Below are 16,784 nucleotides of genomic sequence, written 5' to 3'. Positions count from 1 at the left end.
GATTTGGTCTTGATACTTCCTGTATATAGCTCCACAGTGATCTGGTACTCCCTGTATATAGCTCCACGTCAATCGGGTACTGGTACTTCCTGTATATAGCTCCATTCTTGTGTATTTTATTCCTTGTGTTAATATTTTATTTGTATTATTATTTTAAACTCTGCATCATTGGAAAGGGCTCATAAGCAAGCATTTCACGGTAAAGTCTACACCAGTTGTATTCGCAGCATGTGACAAATACAATTAGATTTTATTTGACAAAGAGATTTTACAATCATGTTACCTCATTTTTATACCCCAGTGAAACAGGAAGCAATGGAAGGCCACAATACAGTTCCTTAAAATTAGATTAATTTTAAAAAGTAGAATGTTAATGCAGATTTCATTTTGTTCATTTTTATTTATAAGAATATTCAGGGGTGGCAATCATTTTTCTACATGTATTTTTTTGTTTAACAAGTAATACTATTTTCCCCAATCTTTCTAACCCAACAATAAAAATTAAAAAAGAACCAAGTAAATCAAGTGTTTTTGGGTTAATTAATTATTGGTGATAAAACCAATGGTTTAAAACTTAAGCTTTTAAATGATCTTCTCAGAATGACAGTAATCCTTTGAAATCCAGCACTTTGCTATTATTAATGCTACACTGCTTCTATTTTTCATTGTGTTTTAGCTGACTGTTAATGTAGGCCCATTGTTGATGTGTATTCCTGTCTGGATTGGAGAACTCTGAGAAACATATAACAGTAAAAAAAAAACGATGAACGGAGCATCTGCACAGCATACCTATTGTATACAAACTTTACATAACAGCCAGTGACCCATGGCACAGTAGCAAGTCTGACAGAAATGATTTGGTTTTCCTGTCATTACAAGCTCTTAAGGAAGATGAAGCATTGACTGTCAGTCTGTCACAAATCTCAGTGTAACATTATCTTGATGAAAGCTAAATCTGTTTTTGGCTCATCCCTGAGTGCTCTCTAATCCTTGTTGTTCTTCCAACACAGTGCTATTTTCCTCTGATGCAACACTACGAAGGAGATAAAATGTTTTCCCCCGGTTAACTTTAAATGTGAACAGTAGCAACAGCAATTTCAAGTCTACGCTCCAAAGTAACTCCTACGAACAAATGCTTTTGAAGGGAATATATCTGGGGTGAGTGGTCTTTACCACCTGACCCCAGGCATCATTAGGTGCCTCCTGATGTTCCCGGTCCCAATTAGTCTGTCAAACCCTTTGAAGTACTCATTACCCCGATTAACCCACCCTTGGCCTCCTCTCTCTGTATCTCCAGGTGTCTCGAGCTCCACCCCAATAACCTCCAAGCCCTCATGGCCCTGGCGGTGAGCCTGACCAACACGGGCATGAGGCAGGATGCCTGCGAGGCGTTGCTGCGCTGGCTCCGTCACAACTCCAAGTACAAGCACCTGCTGAAGGGCAAGAGCCACCTGGCGGGCTCCCCGGGCTCCCAACGTAGGATGTCTCGTGTCTCAACTGTGGGCAGATATGAGAGGTAGACTATAAGGACTGGATAGCACTAGCATAGGTCCCATAGGTGTTAGGACTGGATAGCACTAGCATAGATCCCATAGGTGTAAGGACTGGATAGGACTAGCATAGATCCCATAGGTGTAAGGACTGGATAGCACTAGCATAGATCCCATAGGTGTAAGGACTGGATAGCACTAGCATAGATCCCATAGGTGTAAGGACTGGATAGGACTAGCATAGATCCATTCACATTTACATCATTTAGCAGACGCTCTTATCCAGAGCGACTTACAAATTGGTGCATTCACCTTATGATATCCAGTGGAACAACCACTTTACAATAGTACATCTATATCCTTTTTTGGGGGGGAGGGTTAGAAGGATTACTTAGTCCTATCCCAGGTATTCCTTAAAGAGGTGGGGTTTCAGGTGTCTACGGAAGGTGGTGATTGACTCCGCTGTCCTGGCATCGTGAGGGAGCTTGTTCCACCATTGGGGTGCCAGGGCAGCGAACAGTTTTGACTGGGCTGAGTGGGAACTGTGCTTCCGCAGAGGTAGGGGGGCCAGCAGGCCAGAGGTGGATGAACGCAGTGCCCTTGTTTGGGTGTAGGGCCTGATCAGAACCTGAAGGTACGGAGGTGCCGTTCCCCTCACAGCTCTGTAGGCAAGCACCATGGTCTTGTAGCAGATCCCATAGGTGTAAGGACTGGATAGCACTAGCATAGATCCCATAGGTGTTAGGACTGGATAGCACTAGCATAGATCCCATAGGTGTTAGGACTGGATAGCACTAGCATAGATCCCATAGGTGTTAGGACTGGATAGCACTAGCATAGATCCCATAGGTGTTAGGACTGGATAGCACTAGCATAGATCCCATAGGTGTTAGGACTGGATAGCACTAGCATAGATCCCATAGGTGTTAGGACTGGATAGCACTAGCATAGATCCCATAGGTGTAAGTACTGGATAGGACTAGCATAGATCCCATAGGTGTAAGTGTATGCTCATTTGTAGGACAACATTACAGGATGACTATACAATGTGGAGAAAGAGAAGAGATACAGGCCAATCAGGAGTAGCATGACATCCTAGAGTAAGTGTCGGGGCACCTTCATTGGAAAGCACTAAATCTGACATTCAATGATTTTTTTTTTAAGCAAATGGCTGGCACGATCTCTCTGTCCTTTACAGTCTCTTAGCCTGAGCACCGTGACAATATTACACAATGGCTCATTGATGCATATTTTATGCTATGGTGTGTGCTTTATGTCGCACGCTCAGTTATGATATCTTTAGCCGGGCCGTTTTAGAAACTCATTTGTTTCAATGTAATGACTATTACCCCTGTCATCTATGAAAGGAAAAGTTATTTCAAGGTCTTTCAAGCACAGCTGGTCTGGGTGTTATTTTATTGCCGATCAAGCAAGCTTGCTCTCACGTATTCATCGTCAAACAACCGCAATTCAGGGGTTCTCCTTCCTTTTTACTTTAAAGGCAGTGCTTTTAGGTGTCACATGAGGAGAAAATAACTTTATCAGTTAGGAGTTAAATAATGAATTCTCCCCTCTATAGGAAAGGCATAACTTTATTAAATATTTTACTCAACAGTGAGATCTCTCTCTCTCTCTCTCTCTCTCTCTCTCTCTCTCTCTCTCTCTCTGAGAGAGAGAGAGATTTATTGGCATGGGAAACATATGTTTACATTGCCAAAGCAAGTGAAATAGATCATAAACAATAAAAGATTCACAGTAAACATTACACTCACAAAAGTTCCAAAAGAATAAAGACATTTCAAATGTCATACAATGTCTATATACAGTGTTATGATGTGCAAATAGTTAAAAGTACAAAAGGGAAAATAAATAAATATAGGTTGTATTTACAACGGTGTTTGTTCTTCACTGATTGCCCTTTTCTTCTGGCAACAGGTCACAAATCTTGCTGCTGTGATTGCACACTGGTATTTCATCCAATAGATACGGGAGTTTATCAAAATTTGATTTGTTTTCAAATTCTTTATGGTTCTGTGTAATCTGTGGGAAATATGTGTCTCTATGGTCATACATTTGGCAGGAGGTTAGGAAGTGCAGCTCAGTTTCCACCTAATTTTGTCGGTAGTGTGCAGATAGCCTGTCTTCTCTTGAGAGCCAGGTCTGCCTTTGGCGGCCTTTCTCAATAGCAAGGCTATGCTCACTGAGTCTGTACATAGTCAAAGATTTCCTTAATTTTGGGTCAGTCACAGTGGTCAGATATTCTGCCACTGTGTACTCTCTGTTTAGGGCCAAACAGCATTCTCGTTTGCTCTGTTTTTTTTTTGTTAATTATTTCCAATGTGTCAAGTAATTATCTTTTAGTTTTCTCATGATTTGGTTGGGTCTAATTGTGTTGCTGTCCTGGGGCTCTGTGGGGTCTGTTTGAGTTTGTGAACACAGCCCCACGACCAGCTTGCTTAGGGGACTCTTCTCCAGGTTGATTTCTCTGTAGGTGATGGCATTGTTATGGAAGGTTTGGGAATTGCTTCCTTTTAGGTGGTTGTAGAATTTAACGGCTCTTTTCTGGATTTTGATAATTAACGGGTATCGGCCCACTTCTGCTCTGCATGCATTATTTGGTGTTTTATGTTGTAAACAGAGGATATTTTTGCAGAATTCTGCATGCAGAGTCTCAATTTGGTGTTTGTCCCATTTTGTGAATTCTTGGATGGTGAGCAGACCCCAGACCTCACAACCATAAAGGGCAATGGGTTCTTTAACTCATTCAAGTATTTTTAGCCAGATCCTAATTGGTATGTCCGATTGTACGCTCCTTTTGATGGCATAGAAGGCCCTTCTTGCCTTGTCTCTCAGCTCGTTCACAGCTTTGTGGAAGTTACCTGTAGCGCTGATGTTTATGCCAAGGTATGTATAGTTGTTTGTGTGCTCTAGGGAAACGGTGTCTAGGTGGAATTTGTATTCGTGGTCCTGGCAACTGGACCTTTTTTGGAACACCATTATTTTTATCTCACTGAAATTTACTGTCAGGGCCCAGGTCTGACAGAATCTGTGCAGAAGATCTAGGTGCTTCTGTAGGCCCTCCTTGGTTGGGGACAGAAGCACCAGATCATCAACAAACAGTAGACATTTGACTTCATATTCTAGTAGGGTGAGGCCGGGTGCTGCAGACTGTTCGAGTGCCCTCGCCAGTTCGTGGGGTTAAGCTGCATCCCTGTCTATTGCAGGTCCTCATGACAAATTGAGTCGAAAGCTTTTTTGAAATCAACAAAGCATGAGAAGACTTTGCCTTTGTTTTGGGTTGTTTGTTTGTCAATTAGGGTGTGCAGGGTGAAAACGCTGGTCTGTTGTACAGTCATTTGGTAAAATGGCAATTTGACATTTGCTCAGTACATTGTTTTCACTGAGGGAATGTACAAGTCTGCTGTTAATGATAATGCAGAGGATTATCCCAAGGTTGCTGTTGACGCATATCCCACAGTAGTTATTGGGGTCAAATTTGTCTCTACTTTTGTGGATTGGGGTGATCAGTCCTTGGTTCCAAATATTGGGGAATATGCCAGAGCTGAGGATGATGTTAAAGAGTTTAAGTATAGCCAATTGGAATTTGTGGTCTGTATATTTTATAATTTCATTTAGGATACCATCAACCGCACAACAATGGACATTAAACCGGTGGAAATCTGTCCTTTGGTCTGGAACATCATCATCACTTCCTGTTGTACGCGGGAGGAGGAAGAGCTTGGTTTTGTTTGTTGGAAAGTTTGTTGCTTAGAAGTATATCGGAAAGTTCTTGGTAGCTACCTAGCTTCTTATGTTGGATCCCACAGTTGGCATCAGTTGCTGGGACTGCTTGTATCTTTCCAGTGATCCTGCCGACCAAGGACAGGTCTGAGGAGCTATTTGGCGTCACAGCTAGCCTAGCTGCTAGCTAGCTGTACATCAAGCTAGCGAGGTGTTCTTGAATGCAGCCCGCGACGAGGTTAGTCATTGTGGCTGGGACTGCGGATTGTCCTGGGTTGGTGGCTGTCTAGATCCCTGCTGTTTGTTATTTTCAATTTTCCCCGTGACCTGCCCTGTCTAGAACTGCGAGGAGTAACAGCCTAACATACGTTGCTAGCTACCATGACAAAGACCAAAGCTGGCGGGAGTACCGTTGAGGACAGTGGTGTCTCTCTATCACACGTGAAGGATCTTTTAAACAAAAAGAGACCTATAAGCAGTTGTTACAACAACAAGAAAATAGTTTCAAGTGTGTTGTCCAAATACTTGTGGATTCTACTAATAAAAGAATGGATGACCTGACCAGAGAGGTCCAGGACCTGAAGAACAGTTTGCAGTTCTCCCAGGGTCAGCTCGACGAGTTGAAACAGGAGGACGGTGTCACGACCTGATAGAGACGGTTTATTTCTCTATTTTGTTAGGTCAGGGTGTGGGGTGGGCATTCTATGTTTTATATTTCTATGTTTTGGGCAGGTATGGTTTCCAATCAGAGGCAGCTGCCTATCGTTGTCTCTGATTGGGAACCATACTTAGGCAGCCCTTTTTCCCTCAAGTTGTGGGATCTTATTTTTGTACTGCTCGGTAAAGCCTGCAAGACATGACGGTCGTTTACCATTGTTTATTATATTGTTTAAGTGTTCTGAGTAAAAATAAATATCAAGATGAACACTTACCACGCTGCACCTTGGTCTACTCCTTTGGACAACCGTTACAGATGGCAAGAGGACGGCAAGTTGACAGCAATCTGTAAGTCATTGAGAGAGGACATCAGTTCTGTCTGGGAATCCATGATAGCAATGACAGTCTGATTTATCTATCTCGAGGGACAATCAAGGTGAAACAACATGGTTGTGGACGGAATTGCAGAATCTCCACATGAGACCTGGATGGAGTATGAGGACAAAGTGAGGGAAATTATCTCTGAGAAATTTAAGATGGACTACAGGAAGATTGAGGTGGAGCGCGCCCACAGGACTGGAAAACCCACCACCGGCCCAGGTAATAGGCCCAGGCCGATAGTGGTCAATTTCCTAAGGTTCAAGGACAAGGTAGCTGTTCTGGAAAGAGCCAAGAACTTGAGAGGAACATATATCTTCCTCAACAAGGACTATCCTGAAGCTGTGCGCCAGAAGAGGAAAGAACTGATCCCAGCCATGAAAGCTGCCAGAGCACATGGGGACATTGCGTACATCCGCTATGACATGCTCATTGTCCACCCACCCTCCCAGAAGCCTGGAACGGATGACAGAGCCAAGCCTATGGGTTCGTAGATTCAACCCCGCAGCACGCACGCACGCACGCGCGCACACACACACACACACACACACACACACACACACACACACACACACACACACACACACACACACACACACACACACACACACACACACACACACACACACACACACACACACACACACACACACACACTCCCCAATAAGTAATGGGCTGCTGAATGTATATATGTTTTCTTGCTTTGTTTTCTCTTTTCAGTATTATGTCTATCTCTGATAAGCTAAGGGGTGAAAATAGCCCATATTAATATATGTAGCCTTATTTCTAAGGTTCATGAAATCAATGACTTGCTAACATCCATATATTAGCCATTTCTGAGACTCACTTAGATCATTAATTTGATGATACATCAGTAGCAATACAAGGATATAACATTTATAGAAGACGCAGAAATACTTATGGGGGAGGAGTTAATATATATATTCAGAGCCATATTCCTGTATTGCTTAGAGAATATTTTATGTCAAGTGTTATTGAAGTGTTGTGGTTGCAGGTTCACTTGGCACATCTAAAGCCTTTTCTTTTGGGGTGTTGCTTTAGGCCACCAAGTGCTAACAGTCAGTATCTAAATAATGTGTGTGAAATGCTTGATCGTCTATGTGATTTAAACAGAGGTCTACTTTCTTGGGGACCTGAATATAGACTGGTTTTCATCAAGCTGTCCGCTCAAGAGGAAGGTTCTTACTGTAACCAGTGCCTGTAATCTGTTTCAGGTTATTAATCAACCTACCAGGGTGTTTACAAACACTTCAGGATCAAGATGGCTTCCCTATGGCTCAGTTGGTAGAGCATGGTGTTTGCAACACCAGCATGGTGTGTGAAACACCAGGGTTGTGGGTTTGATTCCCACGGGATGCCAGTACAAATATATATATTTTTTTTTAAATGCATGAAATGAAAATGAAATGTATGTATTCACTACTGTAAGTCGCTCTGGATAAGAGCGTCTGATAAATGACTAAAATGTAAATGTAAATGTAAGATCATCGACATGTATCGATCAGATTTTTACTAATGCTGCAGAACTTTCTTCTAAATCTGTATCCGTACCCATTAGATGCAGTGATCACAATATAGTGGCTATATCCAGGAAAGCCAAAGTTCCAACAGCTGGGCCTAAAATAGTGTATGAGAGATCATACAAAAGATTTTGCTGTGACTCTTATGTGGATGATGTTAAAAATATTTGTTGGTCTGATGTGATTAATGTGGAGCATCCAGACTCTACACTTGATGAATTTATAAAATTGCCTCTTCCAATTATTGATAAACATGCACCTGTTAAGAAACTGATGGTTAGAACTGTTAAGGCTCCATGGATTGATGAGGAATTGAAAAACTGTATGGTTGAAAGAGATGGGGCAAAAGGAGTGGCTAATAAGTCTGGCTGCACATCTGACTGGCTGACTTACTGCAAATTGAGAAATGATGTGACTAAACTCAACAAAAAGAAGAAGAAACTTTATTATGAAGCCAAGATCAATGATATAAAGAATGATAGAAAAAAACTTTGGAGTACTTTAAATGAAATTATTGGCAGAAAGACAAATTCAACTCCATCTTTCACAAAACCATTTTGATGTTACCAATTATTTTAATGATTATTTCATTGGCAAAGTGGGAAAACTTAGGCAGGAAATGCCAACAACAAACAGTGAGCAATTGTATTCATGCATAAAAAACAAATAATGAAAGAAAAGCATTGCAAGTTTGAGTTTTGTAAAGTTAGTGGGAGAAGTGGAAAAATGTGTGTTATCGATCAATAATGACAAACCTCCTGGCATTGACAACTTAGATGGAAAGCTACTGAGGATGGTAGCTGACTCTATAGCCACTCCTATCTGTCATATTTTTAATCTGAGCCTAGAGAAAGTCTTTGTCCTTCAACCTCTGCCATATCGTGGATTCAGAGCTATCCATCTAATAGAACTCAAAGGGTTTTCTTTAATGGAAGCGTCTCTAATGTCAAACATGAAAAGTGTGGTGTACCGCAGGGCAGCTCTCTAGGCCCTCTACTCTTTTCTATTTTTACCAATGACCTGCCACTGGCATTAAACAAAACATGTGTCCATGTATGCTGATGATTCAACCATATACGCATCAGCAACCACAGCTAATGAAGTCAGTGAAACCCTTAACAAAGAGTTGCCATCTGTTTTGGAATGGGTGGCTAGTAATAAACTGGTCCTGAACATCTAAAACTAAGAGCGTTGTATTTGGTACAAATCATTCCTTAAGTGCAAGACCTCAGCTGAATCTGGTAATGAATGGTGTGGCTGTTGAACAAGTTGAGGAGACAAAATTACTTGGCGTTACCTTAGATTGTAAACTGTCATGGTCAAAACATATGGATTCAATGGTTGTAAAGATGGGGAGAGGTCTGGCCGTAATAAAGAGTTGCTCTGCTTTTTTTGACACCACACTACAAAAAGCAAGTTCTGCAGGCTCTAGTTTTGTCTCATCCTGATTATTGTCCAGTTGTGTGGTATAATGCTGTAAGGAAAGACCTAGTTAAGCTGCAGCTGGCCGAGAACAGAGTAGCACGTTTTGCTCTTAATTTGCGTCCTTTTCAAAACTTTTGGCCACGACTGTATGCATGCTAGTTTCTCTTGGCTAAGAGTTGAGGAGAGACTGACTGTATCACTTTTTCATTTTATAAGAAACAGTGTTGAAAATCCCAAATTCTTTGCATAGTCAACTTAAACACAGCTCTGACACACACACTTATCCCACCAGGGGTCTTTTCACAGTTCCCTAATCCAGAACATATTAAAGAAAACATACAGTATTTTATATAGAGCCCTTATTGCATGGAACTTCCTTCCATCTCGTATTGCTCAAATAAACAGCAAACCTGGTTTCAAAAAACAGATAAAGCAACACCTTGCGGCACAACGCCTCTCCCCTATTTGACCTAGATAGTTTGTGTGTATGCATTGATATGTAGGCTACGTGTGCCTTTTTAAAAATGTATGTAGTTCTGTCCTTGAGCTGTTCTTGTCTAATGAAGTTCTGTATTATGTCATTCTGTATTATGTTTCATGTTTTGTGTGGACTCCAGGAAGAGTAGCTGCTGCTTTTGCAACAGCTAATGGGGATCCTAATAAAATACCAAATCCCACAGGCCTTTTTGGGTTGGAGGGTTTGGATTTTGTCCAGTAGTTCATTCAATGTAATTGGAGAATCCAGTGTGTTCTGGTAGTCTTTAATAGTTGATTCTAAGATTTGTATTTGACCATGTATATGATTTGCTGTTTGTTCTTTGTTATAGAGACAAAAAGATAGAAGTGGTTATCCATTCATTTTTTTTTTTTTTGTTTTCCAATTTTCCCAAAAGTGGTTAGATTCTATGGATTCTTCAATTACATTGAGCAGATTTCTGACGTGCTGTTCCTTCTTTTTCAGTAGTGTATTTCTGTATTGTTTTAGTGATTCACCATAGGGAAGGCGTAGGCTCAGGTTTTTTCTGGGGGTTGGATAGGTTGTTTTTTTAAATTCTTAGAAGGGATTGAATTTGTTGTTGCCTATTTGTTTTTTGGTAGATTTCTGCACTATTTCCCTTCCATCTATAGCATTTCTTAATATTATTCAGTTCCTTTGGCTTTGATGCCTCATGATTGAGCATAGCTCTGTTGAAGTGGAGTGTGATTTTGCTGCCCTCTGACAGTGGACTGACTGTGAACACTCTGAGAGACTCTGGGTTGAGGTCAGTGATAAAGTATACTACAGTACTACTGCCAAGAGATGAGCTATAGGTGTACGTACCGTAGGAGTCCCCTCGAACCTACCATTGACTATGAACATACCCAGCGGCCGACAGAGCTGCAGGAGTTGTGACCCGTTTTTTGTTGGTTATGTTGTCGTAGTTGTGTCTGGGGGCGCATCAGAGGGAGGGAATGCTGCCACCTCCAGGTAGGTGTTTGCCCCCCTGTGTGCTGAGGGTGTCAGGTTCTTGTCCAGTTCCGGCATTTAGGTCACCACAGACTAGTACATGTCCCTGAGCCTGGAAATTATTGACCTCCCCCTCTAGGATGGAGAATCTGTCATTGTTAAAGTGTGGGGATTCTATTCGGGGGATATACATTGAGGGAAAAAAGTATTTGATCCCCTGCTGATTTTGTACGTTTGCCCACTGACAAAGAAATGATCAGTCTATCATTTTAATGGTAGGTTTATTTGAACAGTGAGAGACAGAATAACAGCAAAAAAATCCAGAAAAACGCATGTAAAAAATGTTATAAATTGATTTGCATTTTAATGAGGGAAATAAGTGTTTGACCCCCACTCAATCAGAAAGATTTTTGGCTCCCAGGTGTCTTTTATACAGGTAACGAGCTGAGATTAGGAGCACACTCTTAAAGGGAGTGCTCCTAATCTCAGTTTGTTACCTGTATAAAAGACACCTGTCCACAGAAGCAATCAATCAATCAGATTCTAAACTCTCCACCATGGCCAAGACCAAAGAGCTCTCCAAGGATGTCAGGGATAAGATTGTAGACCTACACAAGGCTGGAATGGGCTACAAGACCATCGCCAAGCAGCTTGGTGAGAAGGTGACAACAGTTGGTGCGATTATTCGCAAATGGAAGAAACACAAAAGAACAGTCAATCTCCCTCGGCCTGGGGCTCCATGCAAGATCTCACCTCGTGGAGTTGCAATGAACATGAGAACGGTGAGGAATCAGCCCAGAACTACACGGGAGGATCTTGTCAATGATCTCAAGGCAGCTGGGACCATAGTCACCAAGAAAACAATTGGTAACACACTACGCCGTGAAGGACTGAAATCCTGCAGCGCCCGCAAGGTCCCCCTGCTCGAGAAAGCACATATATATGCCCGTCTGAAGTTTGCCAATGAACATTTGAATGATTCAGAGGACAACTGGGTGAAAGTGTTGTGGTCAGATGAGACCAAAATGGAGCTCTTTGGCATGAACTCAACTCGCCGTGTTTGGAGGAGGAGGAATGCTGCCTATGACCCCAAGAACACCATCCCCACCGTCAAACATGGAGGTGGAAACATTATGCTTTGGGGGTGTTTTTCTGCTAAGGGGACAGGACAACTTCAACGCATCAAAGGGACGATGGACGGGGCCATGTACCGTCAAATCTTGGGTGAGAACCTCCTTCCCTCAGCCAGGGCATTGAAAATGGGTCGTGGATGGGTATTCCAGCATGACAATGACCCAAAACACACGGCCAAGGCAACAAAGGAGTGGCTCAAGAAGAAGCACATTAAGGTCCTGGAGTGGCCTAGCCAATCTCCAGACCTTAATCCCATAGAAAATCTGTGGAGGGAGCTGAAGGTTCGAGTTGCCAAACGTCAGCCTCGAAACCTTAATGACATGGAGAAGATCTGCAAAGAGGAGTGGGACAAAATCCCTCCTGAGATATGTGCAAACCTGGTGGCCAACTACAAGAAACGTCTGACCTCTGTCATTGCCAACAAGGGTTTTGCCACCAAGTACTAAGTCATGTTTTGCAGAGGGGTCAAATACTTATTTCCCTCATTAAAATGCAAATCATTTTATAAGATTTTTGACATGCGTTTTTCTGGATTTTTTGGTTGTTATTCTGTCTCTCACTGTTCAAATAAACCTACCATTAAAATTATAGACTGATCATTTCTTTGTCAGTGGGCAAACGTACAAAATCAGCAGGGGATCAAATACTTTTTTCCCTCACTGTAGGTAGCACACATGAGGACATTTTTCTCTGAGTTTTTCCTCATTTCCTTATTCATTTCCAGATATAAAATGTTCCTGTTTTGACTAATTTAATAGAGTGGGTTAGGTCTGCTCTATAATAAATTAGCATGCCCCCTGAGTCTCTTCCCTGTTTCACACCTGGTAGTTTGGTGGATGGGACTACCAGCTCTCTGGGGGGCAACCAGTGGGTCCAGCTCCTTTATAACATGTTTCTTGTAGGATGACAATGTCTGTATTTCCAATTTCTTTGATAAAGTATGGGTTCCTGCTCTTTAGGCCAAAGGCAGATGACCTCAGACCATGTATATATTCCAGGATGAGATAGTAAAAGCTTTGTGTTCCATAGTGTATAGTGTTGTTTTGTGTGGTTTAGGCCCAGACCATCACAGTAGGTGTGAGCAGAGCATGTTGAGCATCTGTAACATACCTCTTAGGTCGCAAGATGGGGCTTGGGCAGGTGTAATAGTGGGGGTTGGGCCTGTTGCTTTGCTCACAGCCTGGGCATATGTCCTGCTGTCATGTTGAGGTCCTTGCTGCAGGGGTGAGGGGCACGGGGGGGGTAGAAGGGGCATAGGTCTGAGGGGGGCCTCAGAAAGATTGACCCCCACTCTGATTGAGTGGGGGTCAAACACTTATTTCCCTCATTTTTTCTCACCTTTATTTAACCAGGTAGGTAGTTGAAAACACGTTCTCATTTACAACTGCGACCTGGCCAAGAATAAAGCAAAGCAGTTCAACACATACAACCACACAGAGTTACACATGGAATAAACAAACATATAGTCAGTAATACAGTAGAAAAAGTCTATATACAGTGTGTGCAAATGAGGTAAGATAAGGGAGGTAAGGCAATAAATAGGCCATGGTGGCGAAGTAATTACAATATACCAATCAAACACTGGAGTGATTGATGTGCAGAAGATGAATGTGCAAGTAGAGATACTGGGGTGCAAAGGAGCAAGATAAATAAATGCAGTATGGGGATGAGGTAGTTGGATGGGCTATTTACAGATGGCCAATGTACAGGTGCAGTGATCTGTGAGCTGCTCTGACAGCTGGTGCTTAAAGCTAGTGAGGGAGATATGAGTCTCCAGCTTCAGTGATTTTTGCAGTTAGTTCCAGTCATTGGCAGCAGAGAACTGGAAGGAAAGGCTGCCAAAGGAGGAATTGACTTTGGGGGTGACTAGTGAGATATACCTGCTGGAGCGCGTGCTATGGGTGGGTGCTGCTATGGTGACCAGTGAGCTGAGATAAGGTGGGGCTTTACCTAGCAGAAACTTGTAGATGACCTGGAGCCAGTGGGTTTAGCGACGAGTATGAAGTGAGGGCCAACAAGAGCGTACAGGTCGCAATGGTGGGTAGTATATTGGACTTTGGTGACAAAACGGATGGCACTGTAATAGGCTGCATCCAATTTGTTGAGTAGAGTGTTGGAGGCTATTTAGTAAATGACATCGCCTAAGTCAAGGATCAGTAGGATGGTTTTACGAGGGTATGTTTGGCAGCATGAGTGAAGGATGCTTTGTTGTGAAATAGGAACCCGATTCTAGATTTAATTTTGGATTGGAGATGTTTAATGTGAGTCTGGAAGGAGAGTTTACAGTCTAACCAGACACCTAGGTATTTGTAGTTGTCCACATATTCTATGTCAGAACCATCCAGAGTAGTGATGCTGGACGGGCGGGCAGGAGCGGGCAGCAATCGGTTGAAGAGCATGCATTTAGTTTTACTAGCGTTTAAGAGCAGTTGGAGGCAACGGAAGGAGAGTTGTATGGCATTGAAGCTCGTCTGGAGGTTAGTTAACAGTGTCCAAAGAAGGGCCAGAAGTATACAGAATGGTGTCGTCTGCGTAGAGGTGGAGCATAGAATCACCATCATTGATGTATACAGAGAAGAGAGTCGGCCCGAGAATTTAACCCTGTGGCACCCCCGTAGAGACTGCCAGAGGTCCAGACAATAGGCCCTCCAATTTGACACACTGAACTCTATCAGAGTAGTAGTTGGTGAACCAGGCGAGGCAGTCATTTGAGAAACCAAGGCTTTTGAGTCTGCCGATAAGAATGTGTTGATTGACAGAGTCGAAAGCCTTGGCCAGGTCGATGAATACGGCTGCACAATAATGTCTCTTATTGATGGTGGTTATGATATCGTTTAGGACCTTGAGCGTGGCTGAGGTGCACCCATGACCAGCTTTGAAACCAGATTGCATAGCGGAGAAGGTACGGTGGGATTCGAAATGGTTGGTAATCTGTTTGTTAACTTGGCTTTCGAAGACCTTAGAAAGACAGGGTAGGATAGATATAGGTCTGTAGCGGTTTGGGTCTAGAGTGTCACCCCCTTTGAAGAGGGGGATGATTGCGGCAGCTTTCCAATCTTTGGGAATCTCAGACGATATGAAAGAGAGGTTGAACAGGCTAGTAATAGGGGTTATAGTGTGAATAGGGTGTTAATAGGGTGTTGCCAGGGTTTGCTATTAGCTGGTTGAGGTGTGGCTGGTGATGCTGTGATCTGGGTGTAGGTCCTCTTGGCGTCAGTTCTCTCTGTGCAGGTCCTTCAGGAGGGGGTCTCGCTGGTCTAGGCGGGGTGTCCGTTGCTCCTTTGTGAGGTGCTGTGGCTACGGTTTAGGGCGACGTCCTTCAGGATCCTGGCAAAAGTTGGGATTTCTGCCTTGTCGAGGTGGACCTGGTCATAAAGGCTGTTCAGGTCCAGAGTAGAGTGGTGGGCCAGGTAGACATTAGGTTTTGAGGTACAGTCTCGTGAAATGCTTGCATTCACCCACTGTATGGTGGCAGGGTGAACGTCTTTCGTGGTAGCAGGTTGGAGGTAACCTTTTCAATCAGTCCCTTGAGTGCTGTGGCCACCCTTTCCTGCTGGGCCCTCAGGTCATTTGTGCCTGTGTTAATTATGATGTGGCTGGGGGACCCTAGTCTGTCCTCTGACAACAGCTCCAGGGCATGCCTTGTGTTTGGGAAAAAGTTTATCCTCTTGAATGTATTTGCCATTTGAGTCAATGAGGAGCACAATCTCTGGCTTTTGTGTGTCCTCAGTGGATGTGTGGGCGTTGTCAAGAGAGCTATCAGGGGAGCTGACAGGGGGGCTGTTAGGATGGGGTGGGGTCTGTTGGGTTGGTGGGTCCTGTGTTGTGTGTCCCATTGTTGTGTTGTGGTCTGAGGTGCTGTTCTGCTGGCTTCTCTGGGGGAGTGTCCTGCTCTCTGTCACACCTCAGCTTTCTGACCTCGTCCTTCAGTGCCATGTGTGCCTCTTTAAGTTCTCTCACCTCAGTCCGTAGAGCAGCCAGCTCTCCCAGACAGCCATCCATCTCCACCTTCTGCCCGCCGGGTCTTGGGGGGGGTGTTCGTCTGTTTTATGGGTTTGTTCTGTCTGGATTTTGTGTACTAGCTCTGTGAGCTCCACCATGTCTCTCTCCAGCTCTGTGAATGTATCCCTTTCAATGATGGAGGAGCAGTGCAGTTGTGGGTGGGTGTCTATCCTTGTCTGCAGGACCATTTGAAAAGGTGTGATCAGACTCATGCAGGATGGGGGAGTCGTCACCGAGAGAGAGATTTTCCTGCTGTGGTTTCTCTTTGATCCCGTAAAAGTCCTGCTGGAAATGCATGAGGATGCCCTGCACCATTACTGTCCCAGACACATTGACAGAGGTTGTTTTAATTTCCTCAATGTCTAGTATTCTGAGTTTCCACCCTGGGCCAATACCCTCTCTCTTGACATAGGGGTAGTGTACTCTTATAGCACTGTGCCATGCCAGGGGATGGTCTGTGTGAAAAATGAAGTTGCTTACGTTCCCCTCTTTGTAGCGGTCAGCAAATAGTGTTGCTGGACTGTATTGTAATGACCACAGCACAGGGATAAGCCATGGGGGCTTCAAAAGCCTCAGCATTTGGGTGGGAGGCGCTGTGAAAGTCTCCTGCCATTGTTAGGCTCAAGAATTTTCACACCTCTCACTTCAGTGTTAATTGAAGTTGCAGCCAGGTCAGTTCTGTCCTAGCAGTTTGGTAGCTTAGTAGCCTTTTTATTAAGCTTTATATAACAAAATTATTCTCTCTCTCTCTCTCTCTCTCTCTACTCTCCGTCCTGTGTGTCTCTACTCTCAGTCCAGTGTGTCTCTACTCTCAGTCCTGTGTGTCTCTATTTTCTGCCCTCAGTCCAGTGTGTCTCTACTCTCTACTCTCAGTCCAGTGTGTCTCTACTCTCAGTCCAGTGTCTCTACTCTCAGTCCAGTGTGTCTCTACTCTCTACTCTCAGTCCAGTGTCTCTACTCTCAGTCCAG

The 16,784-nt window shown here is 43.5% G+C and overlaps 1 protein-coding gene across 4 annotated transcripts in view; it reads left to right on the top strand.

Annotated features, from left to right (window-relative positions):
• LOC106574138 (PEX5-related protein) overlaps nt 1–16,784 on the top strand; it is a 180,177-nt gene that overhangs the window by 155,757 nt on the left and 7,636 nt on the right. For all 4 annotated transcript variants that reach the window (XR_001321480.2, XM_045697394.1, XM_045697396.1 and 1 more), the window contains one exon: nt 1,298–1,516. Coding sequence is in view for 3 of the 4 variants with exons in the window: in XM_045697394.1 (XP_045553350.1) it covers nt 1,298–1,516 (219 nt within the window). In the remaining variant the exon portion in view is untranslated. The remainder of the gene's footprint in view (nt 1–1,297; nt 1,517–16,784) is intronic.

Source organism: Salmo salar, chromosome ssa16 (genome assembly GCF_905237065.1).
Source record: "Salmo salar chromosome ssa16, Ssal_v3.1, whole genome shotgun sequence".
NCBI classification, from domain to species: Eukaryota; Metazoa; Chordata; class Actinopteri; order Salmoniformes; family Salmonidae; genus Salmo; species Salmo salar.
This window is presented reverse-complemented; position numbering and strand designations above follow the sequence as displayed.